The sequence below is a fragment of the Acanthaster planci genome, linkage group LG01 (genome assembly GCF_054643075.1).
Source record: "Acanthaster planci isolate LZ-2023a linkage group LG01, COTS_SCS, whole genome shotgun sequence".
Taxonomy (NCBI): Eukaryota; Metazoa; Echinodermata; class Asteroidea; order Valvatida; family Acanthasteridae; genus Acanthaster; species Acanthaster planci.
The window spans coordinates 14,372,447-14,396,818 of record NC_141777.1 but is presented as its reverse complement, the minus strand read 5'-3'; the positions used below and the strand labels follow the sequence as shown (position 1 = coordinate 14,396,818).

General features: G+C 48.4%; 2 protein-coding genes and 2 long non-coding RNA genes across 7 annotated transcripts in view; 1 reads left to right on the top strand and 3 right to left on the bottom strand.

Moving 5' to 3' along the window:
- Positions 1 to 24,372, top strand: part of wdr27 (WD repeat domain 27) — a 254,700-nt gene that overhangs the window by 101,834 nt on the left and 128,494 nt on the right. The gene's annotated exons all lie outside the window — the stretch shown is intronic.
- LOC147800442 (uncharacterized) lies at positions 2,225 to 2,772 on the bottom strand. Its single transcript, XR_015427509.1, has 2 exons — positions 2,622 to 2,772; positions 2,225 to 2,400 (listed from the first exon to the last, which is right to left on the bottom strand). It is a non-coding gene; the product is annotated as an uncharacterized LOC147800442 (long non-coding RNA).
- LOC147800441 (uncharacterized) lies at positions 3,022 to 8,568 on the bottom strand. Its single transcript, XM_087144341.1, has one exon. The coding sequence runs from the start codon at positions 8,566 to 8,568 to the stop codon at positions 3,022 to 3,024; it is 5,547 nt and encodes a 1,848-aa protein (XP_087000467.1).
- On the bottom strand, positions 9,834 to 10,422 carry LOC147800440 (uncharacterized). The gene is made up of 2 exons (XR_015428157.1): positions 10,231 to 10,422; positions 9,834 to 10,009 (listed from the first exon to the last, which is right to left on the bottom strand). It is a non-coding gene; the product is annotated as an uncharacterized LOC147800440 (long non-coding RNA).

Genomic DNA, 24,372 nt, shown 5'->3' with positions numbered 1-24,372 from the left:
TGTTAACTGACAGAAGCTGAGGTTTAATTGACAGATTTTAGTGTCTGTTCTCTGTGAGTCCAGATGTCTGCAGACTGAGACTGTTCAATTTGTTGCTGCGCATTTATAATATTGTAGCGTGTCCTACTGATTGGGCTCTAACGCTAATATAGACACACACACAGCCACGGATTGCCGTTCTGGTCAAAAAATCTCTGTTTTATTTCTCTAGCGTTAACAACACTGTGTTTTAGACAAGCTCTAGACATGGCGCCTCTCGGCAGGGACTGCGCAGGCGCGAGGCGGGAAAACCGAGGGCCGTTTGCATACCAGCGGGGGCAGCCAGCCAACTCCATGCGGGTCCGAGCTGGCGTCCCCACCGGCCGGACCCGACGGCGCTACACCACCCCCTCTGAGGACTCTTGTTCGTCCCCGAACGAGGCGGCGCAACCCGGCGGGCCAGCCTGAGGCCATCCCGGTCGCCCCTGCGCAGCTTACAAGGCAGTGGAATAACAAGCAACAAGTACAAGTATTGTGGGCTCCGAGGGTCTTCTCCGCTACCATGGGGGATCCAGGGGTCCAGTGTGGAGGTCGCCGTGGTGCCCTCCGGCATTTCTTCGTTGCTCCGGGACTCTGGTGGGCTGGACCTCCGACCGCCACTGGCTGTGGTGAAACTCACAGAGGGGTGGGTCCTTCATGGTGTCTGTGTCTCTGGTGGCCTGCTCCTCCTGCAGAGTGGCTCGCACCCCCAGTCACAGACGGCCCCCGCTCCAAACCGGGGCTGAGGGGTTCTTCCTCAGTCTGCGTCCCCATCTCTACTGAGCGGCGCAGGGGGGCGGTCCCGGCTGCAGCGGCCGCCGCGGGGGCCTGGGGCCGCACTGGAAGGGTCTCGCGACTGGTCGACTGGTCTCCCAACCCCCCACCTTCGGCACCGAGAGGGTACCGGCGGTGAGGGCTCACCCGCGGCAGCTGACCGGGGGCGGGTCCGGGCAGCTCCCTCCGGAGGACCGGCTGGGGGGAGTGACTGCTCCATGGGGAACTCGTCACCCCCAACTCCCCGCCACCGCCGAAGACCTCCGGGACATCAGGATCCTCCGCCCGGATCTGGCCGACGAGGAAGTGGTCGCAGTGTCGGTGGTGCCGATCCCGCATATCCGAGCGGTAGAATCTGCGGCCACACCCCGCTCACAGGTATAAGGCCGGGTGGCGAATAGCTCCGGACACGCCGACCTCAGGTGTCGCCGCAAGTTGGTCCGCTGGCGGAATTCTCGCTGACAGTGGGGGCTGGCCAACCGGTCCATCCCGGGGAGAGAAACAGAGGGAGATTCAGGAGTTAGCATGGAGCAGAATCGCGAGGGGTGCTGAACCCGCCGCCCCTTGCGAGTCATGCGCGCTCGCCCCGCCTCCGGTTCGCACGGCGATGGCTCCGCTGGCGCGCTGCCTCCCTGGCTGCGTATGTCTGAGTTCTCCCCGCTCAACACGCCGCCGCTCTGGCCCAGGCGTCCTGACTTCGCCCGGTCAATAGGTGCCAGTGCGGTCCCTTCGTCAACGGGGGAAGATGGCCCCCGTGGGCAGGACTGAGGGCCGGATCTGCTGGCTTCTTGCCCCCCTGCCCGTGCTGGCGCCTCCTCGGCCAAGGCTCCGCGGGCTGCGCGCTCCCACCATCCAAGCTGCACGTCGCCCAGGTAGCGCTTGAGCCGATTGCGATGCACGATCTGAGCCTTCGCTCGGGCGGTACGCTGCACTATGTAGGTCACGTTATTGAGGGGTTGTAGCACCGTAAAGGGTCTGTCTCACCACCGCTGCAGCTTGGGGGAGCGGCCGACCTTCTTTTTTGGGGTGAACAGCCAAACAGCCTGGCCGGGCTCGAACCCGCCCTCCTGGGCGCGACGGTCATACTGCTGCTTCTGGTAGCTCTGAGTCCGCCTCAGGTGTCGCCGGGCAAACTCTTGGGCCCGCGTGAGCCTCGCTCTCAGCTCGTTGACGTAATTTAGTGCCTCGGTATTCTCCGTCCGTTCCTCCGGTGACCCCACAACGACGTCCAGGGGAAGTCCCATCTCCCGAGCATGAGCATGTTTGGGGTGAGCCTGGTGCTATCGTGCTGGGAGGAGCGGTAGGCCATCAGGACGTAGGGAAGATGTTCGTCCCAGTCGTCCTGATTCTCATCCACAAACATGCTCAGCATGGTTATAGCAACTGTGATCATGTGACACAGAAACTTCAAGACAGCTGCTAGAAGTCAGGGTTCAAGGGTCTCAACAGAAGCTTCTTTTATTCGCAAGGCTACATGACATACATGGCACATGTGTCACTTCTTCGCTTAGCTCCTGATTTAAACTCATTTCTAAGCTCCATCCTAGTTCCATGTTCTCAGCGTCTATATTGTAGTTCCTATAGGTTCCATGCAGAGCTCCGTGAAAACTAACAATAAAGAGTAATAAAGATTTCCATAAGCATGTGTGAAAGGACATCACATATGCACGTAACATGAACACAAATACATGTACTATCACATGACCTACATGTAGGCTACAGTATATCAACTATCCACGAGTGTGAGGTAAAATCTGGCACAAAAATTCCCTAACTTAAACCAAACCAATAAAGTAATCTCTCCATATAAAGGAAAACAAGTTATTTACCTCCTTGAATCCTCTAAGGTCCATCAAAAGGGTACACTGGATAAAATTCAATCACAAAGTATTTACGATAACTTGGAGAAATGGCATGATCAACTTCCAAAAGCATGAGGTGATTTGTTTGTTTGAACAGCATCTGTGTACTCCACTTAATAACTGCGCGAGGGCACTATAACAGTATGACTAGTCTGCATTAACATGGCTCCCCAAAATTAGTACTATAACTCTAATTTTCAAAACACAGAAACATTAAACAACAACTTGTACGTTGAAAGACCCTTGAATTACTAAACAATTAACTGGTTAAAACTACACTTAATTAACTAACTAGTACTACGTTCTTGGCAAAAGTACGCATAGTAGCAACAAGGTTCAATCTGATTCCTTGGTGTGCTGAGTTGTCTTACTTAGGCTCCTCGACGGGGAACTCTCCGGTATCCTTGTTTGTGACAAGCAGGACTAGCTTCTGCACTGGACGTTCCAAGTATCTTTTGGGATGCGTCTGCTTGCCTTCTACGTCGAGCAATGGGTCGCCTAGAAGAAGACGTGCACTACGCACTAGACCATCTTTTCCTGGAAAGACGTCCTTGACACGGCCCAGTTGCCACCTGTTGCGAGGGAGCGTGTCATCCTTAACAAGCACTATGTCATCAACTTCAAGGTTGGGGTGTGGACGGATCCACTTTTGCCTCAACTGCAATGTCTGGACGTATTCCTTTCTCCAGCGGTTCCAGAATTCATTTGCAAGGAACTGGACTCGACGCCACCTTTTCTTCGAGTAGAGATCAGTGCTTTGGAAACATCCAGGTGGTGGTAAAACCAATGTTGACTTCATAGTCAGCAAGTGATTCGGTGTTAAGGGAGCGAGTGAGGTTGGGTCGTTCAGGTTATCGATGGTCAGAGGTCTGCTATTTATGATGGCAGCTGCTTCTGTCATGAGAGTCCTCAGTGACTCGTCGTCAAGATGAGATCCCAGTTGATCCATTAGGGACGAGAGTACTCTTCGTACCGAGCGGATTTGCCTCTCCCATACTCCTCCTGTATGACTCGCCGTTGGTATATTCGTCTTGAATTCAACTAGGTCGCAGTTCTGCTTGATTAGGAACTTTCTGACATGATCGGTGTTCATCTCTTTCAGGGCTTCATTGAGCTCTGATCGTGTTCCAACAAAGTTGGTGCCCTGGTCACATCTCAGTTGTCGGATAGGTCCTCGAATGGCGATGAATCTACGCAACGCATTGATAAAGACATCAGTACTAAGTGCAGTCGTGGTCTCGATATGGATTGCTCGGGAACTCATACAGGTGAAAAGAACGCCATATCTTTTGAGCTCCTTGCGGCCTTCCTTTATGTACCATGGCCCAAACAGATCTACACCGCAATGTGTGAAGGGAGGAGCAGGTTCAAGTCGGTCTTCAGGCAGATTTGCCATCTTCTGTTCTATGACTGGTTTGTACAGCTTTCTACATTTGACACACTTAGAGATGATGCTGGATACCGCAGAGCTGCAGCCAATGATCCAATAGCCGCTTGACCTGATCTGGTTAGTGGTCATACTTCGTCCTTGATGACCTGCTACTTCATGGCAGTGTCGGATTATCAGGTCGGTGATGTGATGATTTCTCGGGAGTATCGCCGGGTGCTTGAAGTTGGGAGGAAGGTCAGCCCTCTTGACACGTCCCCCAACTCGCATTACGCCATCTTCATCGATGAACGGGTCCAGTCTATACAGACAGCTTGTCTTTCTCATGGCTTTGTTTCGGACCCCAGCTGTCTGTCGATCCACGCAGTTGCTGCTGACATCCAGTGACTCCAAAATCTTCATTTCCCCTGCGAAGGAATGTCTTTGAAGGAGACGAATGATCTCAACTTCTGATTGATAGAGCTCTTCAACTGTAGCTGGTTCATAGAGAGGGATTGGTCTTTCCTGCGGTGTTTGGATTGGCTTGATCGTTTGTCCTCTCTTGATGAGGCGAGCTTTCAGGCGCTGTTTCAGCTTGAGACAGATTGCTACTGCTCCCTTGACCCGATGCCATTGTGAGAATCTTTCCAGGCGTTCTAACATAGAATGCTTCGGAGATGAATGTGTGGAGAATGCTTGCACTTTCTTCACTTCAGGATCGTCAGAAGAGACTGTTGGACTGCAAGCCTCGATTTCGATTGGAATGTCCCTTTCTTGTAGAAATGCAGGACCATGTAGCCACCTTGATTGATTGACCAATTCGTTTGCACACAGGCCTCTGGAGCCATCATCTGCTGGGTTGGCCTCTGAGCGTACATGTCTCCACTGGTTTGGTTCGGTTTGGTCCCGGATTTGTTGCACCCTGTTTGCCACGAAGGTGTGGAATCTACGGGCGTTGTTGGCTATATATCCTAGGACAACTTGGCTGTCCGTCCAGAAAACCTCACTGTATTCCTTATAGTCAAGCTCCTTCTGTAGAAGTGCACTGACTCGCACGGATACAACTGCTGCATTGAGTTCTAAGCGAGGGATCGTGACAGTCTTCAACGGGCAGACTCTACACTTGCCCATCACCAGGGCACAGTGGACTCTTCCTTCAGTATCTTGAAGTCGTAGATATGAACACTGTGCATATCCTGTGTTACTGGCATCGGAGAAATGATGAACTTCAATGGATTTCACATCTCCAAAGTCCTCTGGCCGAAAACATCTCGATACCTTTAGGTCTTGAAGATGAATCAGGCTGCTCCGCCATTGCTCCCATCGAGATCTTACAGGGTCTGGGAGTGGATCATCCCAGTCAGCTTGATCTTTGCAGAGGCTCTGCAAAATCTGTTTTCCGACGTGTACGACAGGAGCTACTAGTCCCAGTGGGTCATAGACAGAGCAGACAGTCGATAGAACTCCACGTTTTGTCAGTGGCTGATCCTTCAAAGTGATGCGAAACTGGAAGGTATCTGATTCGATACACCACTGAATTCCAAGGGCTCTCTCAACTGGCAAGGAATCAAATCGAAGGTCGAGATCCTTAATCCCCTTTGCACGGTCTTCCAGTGCAACTGCATCGATGACCTCTACAGAATTACTAACAAACTTATGGAGACGCAGGCCACCTCGTTTGCAAAGATCCTTTGTCTTCTGGATCAGGTCAGTTGCCTCGTGTTTGGTTGGAACGGAGATCAACCCATCATCCACATAGAAATTTCGTCGCACGAAGTTGGCTGCTGCAGACCCACACTCTGTCTCAAAGTCATCAGCTATCTGCCTCAGGCCAAAGTTTGCGCATCCCGGAGATGATGTAGCCCCGAACAGATGCACTTTCATACGAAACACATGAGGATCTCCTTCATAGCATCCATTGCTCCACCACAAGAACCGAAGAAAGTTACGATGTTCCGCATCGACTTGGAACTGGTAGAACATCTTTTCAACATCGCATATGAGTGCAACAGGTTCTCTTCTGAATCTGCACAGTACACCTACAAGGGCATTAGTAAGGTCGGGACCTTGTAGAAGGTGATCGTTGAGACACACTCCGTGGTATCTAGCACTACAGTCAAAAACTACCCTGATCTTTTCAGGCTTCTTGGTGTGGTATACCCCATGGTGAGGTATGTACCACACATGACCGCTGTCTTCATAGGCTACCTCGGATTCTGGAACACGTTCAGCATAACCGTTTTCGATGATATCCTGCATGAAAGAACAGTAGTCTCGATGGTAGCTTTGATCCCTTGCGAAGCGTGACTTTAACTGGTCCAAGCGGCGAACAGCTTGCATCTTATTGTTCGGCAGTTTAGGAGGTTCAGTCCCCTTGAAAGGAAGTGGCATGATGTAATGACCATCCGGTTGCTGGCGGATCCCTTCCTGCATCTTCTTCATGAACTTGCGGTCATCAATCGAAACTGGAACGTCGCATGACTTTCTCTCTGAGAAGTCGAGTTCCATCATCTCAACAATCCCCGAAGGTTTGATGACTTCCTTGACATGTGTTCTAAATGCAAGCAGGACTTGGTCTCTCACGGTGTTCATGCCAACTTGACATTCTGCCTTGGATAACGTTGTCGGGTTCTCGCATGCAAGAATTCTATGGCTCACTCCCACTTGATCGGATTCATTCTCTCTCAGGTCTGGGTCGACAATTCCTATAATTCCCCAACCAAGGTCTGTCCTTTGACCATACGGCTCATTGTCGACTGGCGCAATCACTTCACGAGGGGCAAGGGCTTGTGGGCAATTGTATCCGATTAGGATTCCAACTTCGCAATCAGCCACCGGCATGAGTTCCCTTGCTATCTTGTCCAAGTGGGGCCAGCGTCTTGCCATGTCTGCTGTAGGTATATGTGTGCGGTTAGCTGGCATGATGCCTCTTGTGTATGCCGTAGGGAGCGTTATTCTCAGATTACTGTCATATCCTCTCACTTGTAGTCCTCTGATCTTCCGAGATTCTACTCGCTGATTAGATGAGAACATTGTGGATAGCAGTAGCTGGACCTTAGGTCCATCGAGTCCGAGTGCATCACAGGTATCATCTAAGATAAATGTGGTGTCCGATTGCGTGTCCAGGAGTGCGTACACAAGTCTCTCCTGATTGGGCGTGTCAGAATGTGACACCCATACCGGCACGATCATCGAACTCTTTCCTTGTACGCAGGTGTCACTGAAGTTGTTCACTCTTGTGTGTGAACTCGTTGAAGCTACCACTGGCTTGGGTGGTTCACTCTCTGGCTTCGGGTTTGGGGCTGGAGTTTCCTTGACATCACCATGAAGTGAAGTTGGGTGTCGTCGTTTGCATGTCTGACAGGTTTTTCTCTGCCGGCACTGCTTCGATCTGTGGCCTTGAGTTAAGCAGGCGAAGCAGAGACCCCTTTTCATCACAAATTGTTTCCTCTCTTCAAGCGTCTTGGAAAGGAAACTTCGACAGTCGTCAAGCTGATGACTCCTTTTCTCACAAAGTAGACAAACTTCATCTTGAAAACCCCCTTTTCGTTTTGTCTCAGTCGCAGTAGAGAACGTGCTAGCTCCTGCAGCTCTCTTTGATTCCTTTCTGGCACTTCTAGCATCTTGCTTCGTACTCTCACTCGAGGGTCTTTCCGCTTTGAGGGACTGGAGTGAAGTTACAGGGTCGCAGGCAAGATCAGCTTCTTTCACAACAAACTTGACGAATTCCGTGTAGGGGGGAGATTTGTTGTGTTTTTCCTTCCATTCTTGCGCCTTTCGACCCCATCTTGGTACAAGCCAGTCTGGAAGTTTAGCAAGCAGTTTTCGGTTTTCCCTGTCATCATTGAGTATGTTCAGATTCTCGTTCGTCTTCATCGCAGATTCGCATTGTCGCAGGAAGTCAGCTAGATTTCGCAAACCCTTGCCATCTCTGGGGGCTATTTTGGGCCATGTGTCTAGCTTGTCTCTGAATGCGTTGGCAATGACGAACGGATCACCATATCTCTTCTGTAGCAGGGCCTTGGCCTGGTCAAAGGCATCGTCACTTGATAGGATGAGGAATCCGTCAACTGCTTCCTTTGCTGGTCCAGTCAAATATCTCTTCAAGTAGTGTAGCCTTTCCGAGGGGGGCACACCTCTTTTCTCAATTAATGTTTCAAAGCTGATTCTCCAACTGGGATATTTCAGCGGGTCGCCTGAAAACACACCGGGCTCTGGCGGGGGAAGACGACTCAAGTTCAGCTGATTGGCAAAGACTTTGGCCAGGTCACTCAAGTCGTTTCTGTCATCTCCTACCAGCGTTGAATTCTTTGGTTTCTCAGGGATTTCATCTGAATTTGCTTGGTGTTCAGATCCCGACAATGGTGGGGACTCATCTGCTAGGCCTGCATTGTCGTGGCAGTTGGGCAATGACTGCACATATTCCCTTACCATTGTGTCACGATTTTCAACCTCTCCAATTTCTTCAATGTCAGAGTTGACAAATTCTTCATTTAGAACCGTGTCTATGGCACGTATTCTGGCTTGGGTAGCACAGAGGTTACGCATTGTTTGCAATTTGGCAAGCTCAGCATGATTTTTTTCTATTTCTGCCCTCTTTTCTGCCTCAGCATCAGCAAATTCTAATTGAGCCTTCAAAGCTGCTGCTTCTGCTGCCAGTGCGGCCTTTGTAGATGTAGTCGACGAACGAGAGGAATTTGTCCGGATGCTTCGGTGGGAGTGTCGTGATGACATTCTAGAACGCTTTTCAAAGTGTTCAGATTGTGCCGCTTCCTGTGTCAGGTTGTGATCTGCTCCTGATCACTACTGGTTTCGGTAGGGGAAACTGGATTCGCAGCTGTGCCTGACATGTTAGTATCGGGTGTCTCGGCCATGAAGGGAATGGGCATATGTTCCTGTTCCAATTTCTCTTGTTCTCCTGTGGCAGACATGATGGCGCATGTACATGTACCTGTTCCTAAAAACTGCAAATTACTAAGTGGGAAATAGGTACCGCAAGTTATACACACACATGTACATGTAAATATACCAGTGCTGATCAAAATTGGTTGCCACTAAGTACGCAAATTTCTAATTTAGGAATAGGCAATCAGCACTAGTAAACAGCACTTAAGTACTTAAGTATTTCGCAAATTACAACATGCTCAACTGCAGTGAGAAACAGAATTAACTGGCAAGAATTCTTCATGACGATTCAAAATGGCAAGAAAATTTACATGGCAACATGCGAAAGTACACGTGAATCTTCAATACAAATATGTACACTTTTGTAAGGAATCAAATGAGGTTACAAGTTTCGTCGATTTCACAGGACGTCATGACAACTCACAAGCAAGTCTAGATTCATATAAGACATGTAAATCAGGGCAAGATGCAGTTTACGAATGTCTCAAAATGAATTCATACGACATGGCAAACAGTACGTGTTCAAAGTTTATAACGGAAGAGTTCCTTGAGCGATGTTGCAAATTCTAGTTCGTCTTCTCGGTAGGTTGGCGGCAGCCTGCTGTATGATGCATTTCGTCCTGTTCGTCTGATGTTAGCCCAATGTATGACGCAGCAGGCCTTGTACTAAGATGTCAATCCAGATGTACAATGCAATGGCCTCCGGTAGTACAATCAAACTCCGATGCATGATACGCCAGCACCTGGTAGTATGAACTCCAACTGATGATACGGAAGCCCCCTAGTAGTAGTATCTGACGTGTAACCAATGTGTATTCGATGACCCAATGTCCGATGAACAGAGTTTTCACTATAGCAACTGTGATCATGTGACGCAGAAACTTCAAGACAGCTGCTAGAAGTCAGGGTTCAAGGGTCTCAACAGAAGCTTCTTTTATTCGCAAGGCTACATGACATACATGGCACATGTGTCACTTCTTCGCTTAGCTCCTGATTTAAACTCATTTCTAAGCTCCATCCTAGTTCCATGTTCTCAGCGTCTATATTGTAGTTCCTATAGGTTCCATGCAGAGCTCCGTGAAAACTAACAATAAAGAGTAATAAAGATTTCCATAAACATGTGTGAAAGGACATCACATATGCACGTAACATGAACACAAATACATGTACTATCACATGACCTACATGTAGGCTACAGTATATCAACTATCCACGAGTGTGAGGTAAAATCTGGCACAAAAATTCCCTAACTTAAACCAAACCAATAAAGTAATCTCTCCATATAAAGGAAAACAAGTTATTTACCTCCTTGAATCCTCTAAGGTCCATCAAAAGGGTACACTGGATAAAATTCAATCACAAAGTATTTACGATAACTTGGAGAAATGGCATGATCAACTTCCAAAAGCATGAGGTGATTTGTTTGTTTGAACAGCATCTGTGTACTCCACTTAATAACTGCACGAGGGCGCTATAACAGTATGACTAGTCTGCATTAACAATGGTCTTCACGGTACGATTGAACCATTCGACCATGCCGCTGGACTGGGGGTGGAACGGAGTCGTCCTGGTCTTGTGGATGCCCAACAGCTGGCAAACCCAGCGGAACAGGCCGCCTCGAACTCCCGCCCTTGATCCGTGTGGATCTCGAGGGGTGTCTCGAAGCGTGTGATCACCTGCCCCACGAGGGTCTTGGCCACAGTCTCGGCCGTCTGATCCGGAACGGGAAACGCCTCCACCCACTTCGTGAAATAGTCCACCACTACCATTATGCTGGTGTTTCCGGCCTTGGTTTGGGGCAGGCGTCCGGTAAGGTCAATGGCGATCCGCTCCATGGGGGCCCCCACTAGGTATTGTCAGAGCGGAGCTCTCCCAGGACACTGCAGGGACTTCTTAGAACCACAGAGATGGCACTTTTGGCACCACTCCTCGGCCTGCCATCTCATCTCCCTCCAATACACAGGAGCGTGCCTGAGTCGGGCCACGGTCCGAGTGACCCCGAGGTGTCCAGCAGTTCGGTGGTTGTGGGCAAGAAGTAGAACCTCTGGCATCCTGGCCTGCGGGACAGCGATCTTCCAGGTGGGGGGCCCCTCATTGGCCCTTGCCCACTTCACTTGCAAGACCCCTCGGAATAGACGTAGTGTGTCCCATCTGGACCACCAGCTTTTGACCCCGGCGCCAAGGTCGGAGATGTCCTCCCATTCAGGCCGGTCGCTCCCCGCCACCAGCCACTGGTGGACTGTTCCCAGCTCCGGGTCGTCCTGCTGCTCCTGAGCTCGCTTGCTCAGGTCCCAGACCTTGGGAAACCCGTCCAAAATCGAGTCATCCTCCTCTCGGTCCATGTCGGCTGTCGCAACCAGGGACTCGTCCTCCGCCTCCGGTAGCCGGCTCCGAGGGGGGTCTGAATCCGCCAGAGGGGCCGGCCCCATGTAACATTCTTGGTCAACCTCTTGGGAACGCCTGCACTGGTTGCAGGGAATCCGAGAGACGGCGTCGGTGTTGATGTGTTTCCGCCCCGCTCGGTGTTCTATGTCGAACTCGTAGCACCCCAGCCTCTGCAGCCATCTGGCTGTCTGCCCCTCTGGCTATTTGAAATTAAAGAGCCAGCGCAGCGAGCCGTGGTCTGTCCTCATCAAGATGCGCTTCCCCAACAGGTAGTGCTTAAAATAGTGCACGACCGCCAGGAGCTCCTTTTGGGTCGTGCAATAGTTCCTCTCCACCTTGGTCAGGACCTGACTCCCATAACCCACTACCCACTCTCCGTGTTCCCTCTACCTTGGAGAGAACGGCCCCGATCGTGCAGTTGCTGGCATCGGTATCTAAGATGTAGCGCCTCCCTGGGTCCGGATATTGCAACACCGTAGCGCCGTAGCTAGGGCATCCTGCAGGTGTTCAAATGCCGTCTGGCAGGCATCGGTCCACAGAAACTCCTTCTAGCTCTTGTTGGTCAAAGCATGGAGGGGCCGGGCGATCTTGGTGAAGCGGGCAATAAACCGCCGATAATATGACGCCAGGCCCAGGAAACTCCGGACCTGTGTCACGTTTGTCGGCCTTGGCCAACCACGGATCACTGCGACCTTAGCGGGGTCCGTCCGCACCCCCTCCGCCGACACCAAGTGGCCCAGGAAGGACACCTTCGTCTTGAAAAAGTCACATTTCTTGGGTTTCGGTTTGAGTCCGGCGGTCTGGAACCGCCCCAGTACCGAGGCCAGCCTCTGGTAGTGCTCCTCAAAGGACCAGTACCAGTACCCGCTGGCCAAGTCAATGGTGCTGAACCACCTTGCTCCCTCGAGTGTGTCTAAGTTACCCTCTATCCAAGGGATGGGGTAGGCATCCTTCAGGGTGGCTGCATTGACCCGCCGGTAGTCCTCGCAGAAGTGGACAGACCCGTCCTTCTTCCGCACTAGGACCACCGGCGATGACCACGGGCTGTGCGACGGTCCGATTACCCCTCCGCCAGCATCTGGTCCACCTGACTCTGGGCCTCCAACCGCTTGTGGATCGGAAGCCGCCAGGGAGTTTGCCGGATGGGTGGCGTCGTCCCTGTGTTGATTGGGTGGTGGACCCAGTCGGTTTGGCCAAGCCGGCCGTCCGGCCCGGTGAAGGCACCCTGGAACTCTAACAGCAGGCTCGCCAGCTGTTCACGTTCCTCGCCGTCCAGATGGGCTGCTCCCCGGTCCAGGAGGTCCTACAGGTGGGCGTGCACACTATAGCCCAAGCTCCAAGAAGAGCCTCAATGGCAACCGTGGCCCGCCGTGCCACCCTCGGGGTTCCAAACAGAACTTTCTGTGGGGCAGAGCTCTGAAACCACCTGTTGAGAACTCTCCTCGGGGTCGATCACCGCGCCTTCTTCCAGGGGGGCGAACATGGCGAGACGACTCCCCTTATAGACTGTAACCGGGTCTCCCGTCGGGTTGAATACTCGCACCGGCACGGCCCCCTGACTGGCATCCACGAGGCCCGTCGCGACGGCCACCTGGTAATGGTCCGTGGCCGCCAGGCTGGGGTACACCATCCCCACTCCGCGGGCATGATCTCCGCAGACTTTCCCTGTCACGATCGACTCGTGCCTGGCGGGAATTACCACGCTCTCGGCCACCTGGACCCGTGCCACTACCTGCTTGCAGCTCGGCGCATGGGCCAGCTCCGGCGGCACCGTCAAGACTGGCACCGCCAGCAGCCGTCCCCGGACAGCGCCGCTCTTCCCCTTTCCGTGCGGGCAATGCGCAGCGTACCTGCGGAGGGTTCCTCGACCACCCGGACCTCCACGGCCCGATCCTACCCTTCCGCTGATGGGCCTGGGATACCAAAAAGGCCCCCATCTCAGTGGCCAGGGTAATCGCCTCTGCCAGGGTCGTGGCCTTCCTGGCCAAGACACGGCGCTGCAATTGTTCATTCCCCAGGGCGTTCCGGAAGGCCTCCATCCGCCTCATATACCTGTGTGTGGTTCGGAGGGGGATCTGCCTCACACAAACACGTGCAGATCCCCGAGTGGGGATCCGCCTCGTGAGTTAGTACGCGGATCCAAGGGGGATCCGACTCATACAGATGCGTGCGGATCCCCGAGGGGGGATCCCCTTTGCGTGTCTGTGTGTGGATCCGAGGGGGATCCGCCTCACACAGGCACGTGCGGATCCCCAAGTGGGGATCCACCTCAATCGTGCCACCCGTCGCAGTTTCGTTGCATGGGGGCGCCCGCATCTCACTATTTATCTCACAAACTCCAGCTAGTCTGTCTCGATTCCCCCTCCCGATGACCGTGGCACGGCCTCGCAGCACTCCAGGCGGTACGCCATACCAGCCATGTCCCCGGCGGGAGGGTGCCCCAAAACCTGTCATGGGTCCGCTAGCTCCCATCAATTTGCATCGGGGCCCCGTCCCCACGACCGCGCTCCGAGAGGGATGCTTCCTGAGCCACAGCGGCGCCGCAAGAGGGCGCCCCCATACTATGGATAGTATTACAAGCTTCAGCTACCTTGCACCGAGGCTCCAACCCCGCGGCAGCCGCTTGGCTGTGCTCCGAGAGGAACATTCTCTCTGCCACGATGGTACGGCGAGAGGGCGCCCCAACGCTACCACACGACATGAATGAACTTCCAACCGACCCCCGCCAGGATCCCCCAGCCGCAGACCCACCCTGAGGGCGCTCCGACTGGAACGCCTCTCCCAGTGCCTCCCCACCGCCAGAGGGCACCCCACGGACGCCGGCAATGGGTCTACTAGTGAGGGGTTGGGAGGATGTCGCCTGGTAATACCCTGCCCCCTCCCCAGCGACCCGGACAAAATGGTCGTGCTCCGAATGGAACCGCACCTTTCTCACCCCATCAACTTTGGGAGGGGGGAAGTCGCCCGGGGACTGCGCAGACTTGGCTGCATTCTCCAGGGGACCTAACCCAAGATCCCCCCATGCCGCGCACTCGATGAACTCGATACCCTCCAATTTCCGCCCCCTGAACTTGGATAACTGTTCCAGATTCTCCGCGAGGAACGACTCCAGCTCGCCCTCAACCCAGGTGAGTTCCACGTCGCCTTCGCTGGGCCCCCGACCACGCGGCTCCGCGCTGGCCTGTGCTGCTACTGTCCAGCGAGTCCGGCACCCGACCCAAATCATCCACCAATTACATGGCACAGAGAAGGTGAAGAGTTTACCTGTTTTTACAGCTATCCAGCGTCTTGCCGCTGCCACCAGTTGTAGCCTGTCCTACTGATTGGGCTCTAACGCTAATATAGACACACACTCAGCCACAGATCACTGTTCTGGTCAAGAAATCTCTGTTTTATTTCTCTAGCATTAACAACACTGTGTTGTAGACAAGCTCTAGCCATGGCGCCTCTCGGCAGGGAATGCGCAGGCGCGAGGCGGGAAAACCGAGGGCCGTTTCCATACCAGCGGGGGCAGCCAGCCAACTCCATGCAGGTCCGAGCTGGCACTTCCACCGGCCGGACTCGCCGGCGCTACAATATTAAGGAACTAAATGATAGCAATAAAAGGATGAAAGCTTCAGAGTACAGTACTAGCTGAGTTAAAATTATATTTCTGTTCCCAATTGTTACTGTAAGTGGAGATCAGTATCTTAGAATACTGTGACGAAACAGGGGTAGGCATGGATGCCAGTCTAAGTCATTAATTATTAATGCATGCGTTGACCAATCAGCGGTGCATAAAGCACTAGGTCTGGGCGCTTGCGGCATTCTTAGGACGCACACTGTCAGTTTCGCTGCTGGGTTGCAGAGTGACAGGATTGCCGCCAAACGTTGTGAGCTGTACATTACGCCATCTGTGAGGTAGCGTGGGACGCTGCACTGGAGAGCGCAGCGTCGTATCGACTGGTAGGTGGCGTAGTACATGTAGTAGTAGGTCTTGGTTAGAGTGGGAACAGTCTAAAGCATAGGTTGTTAACCCTTGGCTTAGAGCTTGTAGTACGGTGATTTGTTGTGGATTGCTTGCCGTCTGTGAACACCATAGGTGGGGTGACGGCTGGGTTGCGATCCGGGAATCATTGAACTGGCTTGCCTTGAGGGTTACTGGGAGCACTCTGGTTCCTGTAAGGGTTATTATCCCTGGGATTAATCAACCGTGGTTAGTTAGGATTATTATCCCTTGACCGATTAACACTCCATCTCCATATAGATTATCACTGCTTGTGAGTAGTGTGTATCGTTGGCAATAGTCTAGCTTATGTTGGAGTTGCCAGGTGATTAAGTTTACCACTTGAGGCTTATTGAATTGCCTTGTGAGGTGTATTGTACAAATAAACCTTGTGTTTTGATATGCCTCGTTGATTTATATTTGTAATAATTCTATTGCACTGATTAACTGTCCTTGGAAATCTTGTGTCACCGTGAGTTTTATTGAGGTTTCCCTGTATTTCCTTGCTCTGATACCAGTATTGATTTGTCTTCCTAAGTGGTGGTAAATTTCCGCCAAACGAACTGCTCCTGGCTTAGTCCGCCATTCGTTAGCTGATATTCCCCCTTGTGTCAGGGTAGCCGCTCATCCTTGCACAAGGTTAATAAATATTTTTCTGGGGTCATGCCGGTCTACTGGGTCCACCACAAGAGGCGTCAGTTAGCACGCCACAATACCAGCTGATATCAGATACACAAAAGTCTTGGATACCACCTCATCTCCTGAGTGACACCTAGCATCCTGAGTACTACCTGACCACCTGAGCTCAGATCACAGACTCAGTTTCTAAGCATAGCCTGATGACTGAATACCAGTACCAACTGAGTCCTTGAACACCTGAGGTTATAACTACCACTTGGCTTTCCCATTATCATCCAACTTTGGAACACCTCAGATCCAGAACACCAGCTAAATTCCAAACTGAGATCCGCAGTGCCTCACCTGAGTTCTTGGCAAATGTGTGTATGTGTAACAGTAAGTCATTTTAAATAGCAGATGTCCCAAGCTCCAGAATACATGCTTGTGGACTTGTTAACTTGTTGAGTACCAACTGACTTATCAGAAATCTGCACAAATCTCTGACCATCTCTGTCTGAGTACCAGCATATCATTTTTATCCTACTGAATGAGCTGGAGTTCTGTGTTGTGTGTGTTTGATGTACCACCGAAGAACCTAATGTTTTTCCAGGCTTTCTTCTTTTTGAGTCATCTTTCCTATTGTAAAGAATGATTCCGACAATAAGGTGTGGTAAATGACTTAAAGTCTGGTAAACGTTTCTTATATTTTGTGCAGATTTTGCAGATTGAAACAAAATTGATTAGAAATATGCCTGAATAATTTAAACAGAATGCCTGAATGATTTTCCAGTTCCTGTGTATTGACCCAGTCTTGCTCAACGAGGATTTAGAAGAGTTGTGGAGTGGCATACTTGGACAGCTTGCCACTGAGATTACATGTAGCTGTGTGAAGAACTTTCCAGCAAGGCTGTTCATAAAGTAACCCTGAAGGAACTGAATCTCCTGGCTGGACAAATGTGCTGGTGAATAGAGATGTAATAGTGGTTTGAGAACTAAGAAGCAGAAATAAGTTAATTAAGTTGAATAAACCAGTTCGCCAATTTCCTGTTTCTTACACAAAACTCAAGTGTCTCATCAAGTCTGTTCATTTCAAGTCACTCTCCAGTTTACATCAAACGTTCAGCCAATTAGGTTAGATTCCTACTGCACAGACACCCTATTCAATGAGATTTCCAACTTGTCAGTTAGTACTGTCCATATGCCACACCATGTGGAGGAGAGTGCCCTCCAGGAGTTCTACCAGAGAGGCTGGACATCACAGTATCACCTGAGTTACTGGGCACCACCTGCAAAGTACCAGCTACAAGTTGCATCATGCCCTCTTGAATACAACATGACTCTTGAGTGCCACCTCATAGATACTTGATGAATTCGCAGTTTTTCTATTGCTCTGTAAATATTACAAATATTGTCAAATAAATGTGTTGAGTGAAATTCTCTTTTGTAATTGTATCATTTAAACAAATGCAAAGAATATGTGTTTAGTGAATATTTTACAAAAAATAAGCATTTACAAAAACATTTCACCAACAATCTTTTAATAAGACATTTGCTGGTTATAGTTGGTTTGGATTATGAAGAAGAATTTATTATGTCCTAAACAAAATTATTTTTGTTCAGCTGAGTCCAAATTGATGTGCCCAGAAATGAAAACAATCAGGTTATAATTTGTGTCAAGTAGTACTTGATGCTTTCCTTAGTGAACTAGTCACAGATTACAATCTAAGTGTTAACTGAGCATTGCTTGTGCTGCTGAGTATCAACTGAGCATCTGTGATGAGTACTATCATCCTGAGCTTTGCATGATAGTGAGTATCAACTGAGCATTGCATGAGCTGCTGATCAACCAAACATGGCATGAGCTGCTGGGCATCGAATGATGTGCTGAGTGACGTCTGAGCATGGCATGTGTTGCTGAGTGTTAACTGGGCTTCCCATGAAGTGCCAAGTATCAACTGAGTACCACATGAGCTCATGAGAATGGCTTGAATTGAAACTACACTCGCAGCTGCCCAGCCTTGTGTCTTTACACGTGCTAGGCCAAACGGGCAGTAGTGGCTTCTTGAGGAGTGAGGGAAATCCCAACCCAGAGGTAGATTCCAAGATATGCATTGGAATTTTGAAAGTGTGTACTTTGAGCCTAGCAAACTCAAACAGATTTTAAGTATGATGAGACAGACTTCTCATATCCTGGTTAGAGATTGTGGGCTTGAAGTCGCACAAGAACCTCACACTGCAGGCTAAACTCTGGTTCAAAATGGGTCCTTCACCAGCTGACACCACTCAGACATACTCAAGAAGAAATATTAATTCAACAGACGTAGCTTGATAGCCAGCCTGATAAATTTCAGGGTTTCTCCTGAGTTCCAGCTGGTTAGTCACCTTTTTTGAATTTGTTCCTAAGCAGAATGCATTTACAACCTGATTTGGCTCAAACGAGGTTAACATTTCTGAGGACTCTCTGCACTTCTGATGATGAATTTCATAAACTTCATCATTACGTATGATTTTTCTGAGTGCCACTGAGCATTATGAGTGCTTCCTGAATTCATACCACAAACTATTTAGAGGAAGACTGAACCACCTTTGTGACTTTCCTTAGTAGTAAAATAACTTTGCCAAATTACAGATTGATTTCTTTCCGTCTTGCAAAGAAAGTCAAGTCTTTGGAGCAACAAGGCCAGCTTTATGATTGATGGTCATTTTTATCATGGCTGTGTACTTTCTTTCATGTTGAATTATTGTAAGGCATGCTCTGAAGAAGAAAGCGAAAGATCACATTGAGGCTGTCAAAGGCAGTGCCAACATAACATACTAGGAATTCGGTGGTTCAACTTCGTTCCCGACGTCACCATGCGACAGTGCACTGCCCTTTGGCAGGCATTTCCCCCTTTGCATGGTCATCTTCATCCGCGCCCTCCATCCTGCCTCCTGTAGGCTATGTTGCCATCCACTTTTTATAATGGGCAGTGGCCTTAATTCCAACTTGAGGAGGCTGCTCGCATCCCACTTCAGTGGCTGAAGAAGACAGAGGATGCCATACTTGTATTGCCAAGTAACTGCTGGATTCTTTCACTTGACGAGAGAAGTTGGAGATCAACCCTTCTTCATGCAGCTTTGTTACATGCAATATACTTCCACTACGTTTCCTATTAAGAGATCATTTCTCCATTTCAAAACTGACATTGAAGTGAGGTAAAGTTGTAATTTGAACTTTCTGTGAATGACTTTCTCATATTGGCTTATAGTAATCCATGCACAGAGGATATTTTATCATTTTTGTTTCTTTGTCACCAAAAAGAGCAGAAGTACATGGAAAATGTCTAATTTTCCATGTTGCTAGGAAAAAAAGTAAGAAATTCGTGAGGGGGAAGTTACCATTGTGTAGCGCCCTCAAGCAGCAAATAGATTCCAGCCATTGTAGAACAGTTACCACTGATTCATCCGGTAATAATCGGAAATTTAATTTGTCTCAGTTTAGGGATGTGGTAACCCACTCAGCTTTGTCATTCCTTGAGGGAGCTTTCCCATCCTCGCACCTCCCTTGTTGATGGGATCTCTCCACACATACATGTGAGAAATTGACTCACAAAGGCTGCCAAGCCTAAAGAGTACGACTCATGATTATTCTCAATTCATTCTAGCCTCGGAAAGACAAACACAGTCTGCTTCAGTTTGCGTCTATATCCTGAATTTAGTAGAATTCTTGATTGGCTTAAGGGTTGTTGCTTGTGACAATTTGATTCCCCTCCAAACATTTCAGTTCAGATGGACAGAGTATGAATAGGAGTTATGAGGACACACTGGAGGGCCCATATTAACCCATTCCAAAGTTTGCTAATGATGGAAATCTCCCCGTGACACATCAGCAGGGGCATTGATTGTAAGAAAGTGATTACACTTTCAGTCACACCTCCTCTGGCCTACACATACCTTATGCCTTCTTCAAATCACTTGCAGCTTTTGATCCCTTCAGATACTGTGCCATTATACGAGCCTGTGTAGGCAAGTTGTTTTTACATATACGCACCTCTTGCAGACCTGGGAAAATGAAAGGTCCACATCATGCAGGTCACGGAAACCTTGCGCAGGGCTAGGCCAGGTCCATGTTTCCCACTTTCAGGGAAACAGTTCTAAAGGAGTGCTGGGTAAGGTTTACCCACCGCCAAATGAAAGACAAATAGGGAAATCGTACCCTGTGTTCAAGGTTGCAAAATTAAACATGCAGTTGTATTTCTGCGTTTTCCTTGCTGCACGGAAACAAAGGAATGCCCATTCTATGTTTGTAATGTATCAGTGAAGATATTACTAAGCTTTGAGAAACTTGAATAATCTAAAAATCATCAACAAGGGCTTGTTTTCAGGGACCACCTTTTCCAAATTTGGAATTGATATTCAGTTATGTCACTTCACCCAGCCACTGAGGAAGCAGAAACCCCAGCTATTAAGTTTTGACCACCATGTAATGTGGACTTGTAACCATAGTCTCTTGGGGTCAATAACTATCAGTCATATGTATGTACATGGATCATACTGTTAATGGCTGGCATTAAAAGGTCCATACAAAATGTAATTTGCTTTTACTGCAACCCCCGGTCTTATTTTCATTGCTGTTTTGCTAATTTGAAGTGGTTTTTGGTGCTTGAGGGTGTTTATGCTGATGGAATGGAAACTTCATGAGCAATACAGTGATGCCATTCCAAGCAGGAGACTCCAGTGTTACGTCTCAAAACTGCTGAAATTTTTTATGCCTTACTCCAACTTTCCTTATCTTCAGTGATTCATTGATGGGTAAGTACATGCCATTCAGCTAATGAGCAATTGTCATTCAATTGTCAATCATTTGTGTTCCTGATTTGACCAGAAAAATGTATACATTGTACAGTGTTTTCCCTTTTGGTATCACAGCGAGTGCACCTACAGTTGTCCAGAAAAAAATGGATAATTTTCAAAGATTAAATAAGAAAACATTCAATACACTTTTAACCCAAAAGGATGTGAACTAATTTGGACACATTGAAGAGTACTCAAATTTTTACAGAAAGTGTGTCTTAGAACATTTCTTCACATGGATGCTTTAGGTTTCCAAGGAATACGTGGATGCATACAGCGCATACACTGCATAATTGAAACTTATATATCGCCGACAGTGGTCTCAGAATGCTGGAGATAGGATTGTTGAAGTTTGCGAACAAGTAATGAATGTATCAGATGTCCTGCTAGCAAGGAAACTCAGTAAATTACACCAGTGGTTGTCTGGTATGCTAACATAAATGGCATGCTGTTTCTGGGAAAGTTAACCTCATTTTAAATTTGTGTCTTCCTGGCCAAGGTGCACCCACCTTGATTCTGTCAACATTTTCTAGCCAGGTGATCCTAAAGAGCGTTTAAGATTTTCCATTTCTTGATTTGTTAAGATACCTTATGATGCATAACCAGGTCACATAGAAGCCATCAGCCTGCCATTACAATTCAAATTATGTACCGGTACTAGTTTGTCAGCATTGCACAAAGACGAGTTGTTGAAGTTATGTTTCAAATTGGAGGGCTGCTTCCCTAAATCACAAAGCCGTTCTTGATGGAGTTCATACCCTCTTAATTCTGAACTGAAATTGCACTTTCAGGGTACTGGTCTGCTCAGCTAAGGAAGAGTTTCAAGGTATTTTGCAAATTCCTTTGTACGGTTCTAGCTCTTCCTGTATTCTACCTGTGAATAAATAATGGGTTCCCATGATCATGAAAAACTCCTGAGACGTCATTGAAACTTGGGAAAAAATAAGGGTGTCCTGGAATCCTGTTATGAGGGGATAAAAGTGATAGAAATCAATATTGTTAAGGCTTATTCTTTATTGAATGCTTTGATATGATAACAATCATAAATTTACAAGCTACATCCTTGTCAGTCTATAGTATTTAGCTATGGAAGTCTTCATAATTAATACCAAACACCTCTTCTGTGCATAGTTGCCATGAATGTCATGGACATTGTCATGGTTAAGTCCTGGAAATGTCATAGGACTTTGCATGAGCATGACCAGCCCTGCATGAGTATCATCAGCCAAGCATGCCAGCTTACATTATATGCCACAGGGGGCAATGTTCATGATACAAATGTACATCTGTTGCATGTACTACATTCCTGCTGAATCCTACATCAGCCTGACAGCATATTTATGGCTTTTTTTTTTAATTGTTCTCCCATGTTTGACAATCCACCTTAATTTCGTCTCATCACGAAAAAATGTGTGGGGATGATTCAGTATTCCATGCCCTCCCCCGTAAAAAGTGGGGGGGATGGATATACATCCCCTCCCCTTTACAGCCATGGTCAGTACAGGCCTGTCATTCCCAAACTGTGAATACCCCTACAGTTTGAGTTCTTCCTTCTAACCATGCATTTACTTTTCAGTTCTACTAATTGGTCAATCTATTCACTTCATTTGGACAAATTTGTATTTAAGTTAATTGATCACTCCACGCCAGACTACCAGTGTTGCAGTCAAAATGCCTGTGGTTCCTTTCACAAGACCAGTCGCAGTTAACAGTACAAATGGTAACAATGGAGTATACTTTTGCAATAGCTCTTGGAATAGCTTAGCTAATTGGGACTTAACTTGAGATTGGATACTTTGTGATGGACTTGCTGCTGCAATGTGTGGTTGTGTGCTGGAATACTCCCTGTCCTGTGCTGTTTTTGTATGGTAGAACTTTAATGCGTTGACTTGCTACATGTAGTTCAGCCAGAATTTGTTTGTAAAACATCCAAATTAAATTCTTGAAAATGATGGTTTTGGCTTTTTCTAACTTTATGGACATGTGTCAATTTGTCATTTGGATTGTTTGGTGTTGTTGAGATTTGATTAACTTTGCCGCATCATGTGTCTTGTCATACTTTGTTTGCCTGTGCGTCTTTAGTTTTGGCCCATTGTGCATTAAATGTTCCTTTGAAACTACAATTTGGCAGGAAAATTTTTGCAGAATTTCACAGGCCTGTCATAGTGTAATGTCAATTACTGCCTCTATTGGTCTTCCAAAAGGCAATTTGAAGACTTCTGTTGAGGTTTTTTGGCTCCCGGCCATTTATTTTCGCACTGTCGCTCCTGTGTGGCATAAACTCCTAAACACACCCAAAACAATGTGACTAAGAAACACTACTGTGCTGGCACCATGGCAACAGGTCCCTGGACTGACCACTAGGGGCCTACCCCACGTCGGATCCGTCTTAGTGCCCGGCCACTGGTCATCCGGCACCAATGCTACACTGCATTAATTAAAAGGCACACCTCAGCAATGTTCCAACTGAAATTTAAGTGTGCTTTGCTGCAGTCTACAGCGAAGGGCAGTTCTCTCGGAGACACAGCACTTACCATGTCAGTGCAAACAATGCATGGTATGTTGCTCAACTGTCTGACCTGGTTCATTGCTCCCTTCCCGCCCACATCTTCCAGAGTAAAACTCTCTTGCCCGACCTCCTTGAAAAAGGAGTCCAGTTCATCAGAAGTGATGAAATGTCTTTTCACTAGGCTGGTCCTTGAAAACAAAGTCAAGTTCATAAAAAGTGATGAACCGGCATTTTCCCATGCCCACTATGCTGACCACAATCTCCAGGGCCATATTCCATCCTCGGACTTGGGTTGTACAAGCTAAGAAAAGAAGAGAAAAATTCACCTGTCTTCTCCGTCAGCGTGCTTCTGCTGCCACCAATGTAACATCAACTGCCTCTACTGGTCTTCCTCACAGTGACAAAAGACAATTTCAAGACTTCTGCTCAGGTTTTTTGTGGCTCTTGACCATTTTTTTTCACACTGTCACTCCTGTCTGTCATAAACTCCAAAACACAACCAAAACAATGTGACTTAAGAACATGCTGCGATGCTGGCGCCATGGCAACGGGTCTCCCAGGCTGACCAGTACGTGCCGACCACACTGCTCTACTGTGGATCCGTGCTAGCACCCCCACTGGTCTTCTAGCACCGATGCTACAATAGTTTGATGATCACCAACACTTTTCCACTAAGAGTGAAAAAATGAAAACTCCAAGTTTTGTAAAAATGCTTTGGCGGCGTCTTGATGCGAAGCCTATTTGAATAATTCAGTGTATCCCAACTGGCTGTAGAACTGAAGTTAATTAAAGCCGAGCAAATCCTTATTATGAAAGGCCTTAGCGAGCATCATATGTCTCAGCAGTAAACAGTTGTAAATGCCTTCATTGCAATCAGGTTAACAACATGGATGGCATAAACTGTTTTAAGTGGTCCCTCAAGAAAAAAAAAGAAAAGATCAAGGGAAACCTTGTTAACAAAGAAAAGATGGATGAATTTGTTAACAGCTACCCCTTCAGATTTAAGTGGCTTCAGTGTTGAAATGTAGTGTCCTCATTCAGATCACTTAGCTGAGCTGAATGCCTGGTCTGACCTGGTCCAGCTATCTGTCAGCAAACCCATATCTGAGAGAGAAGT

What these genes read in the sequence shown, in the direction of transcription:
- LOC147800441 (XM_087144341.1), bottom strand. Translation starts at nt 8,568, where the DNA reads ATGCGTAACCTCTGTGCTACCCAAGCCAGAATACGTGCCATAGACACG.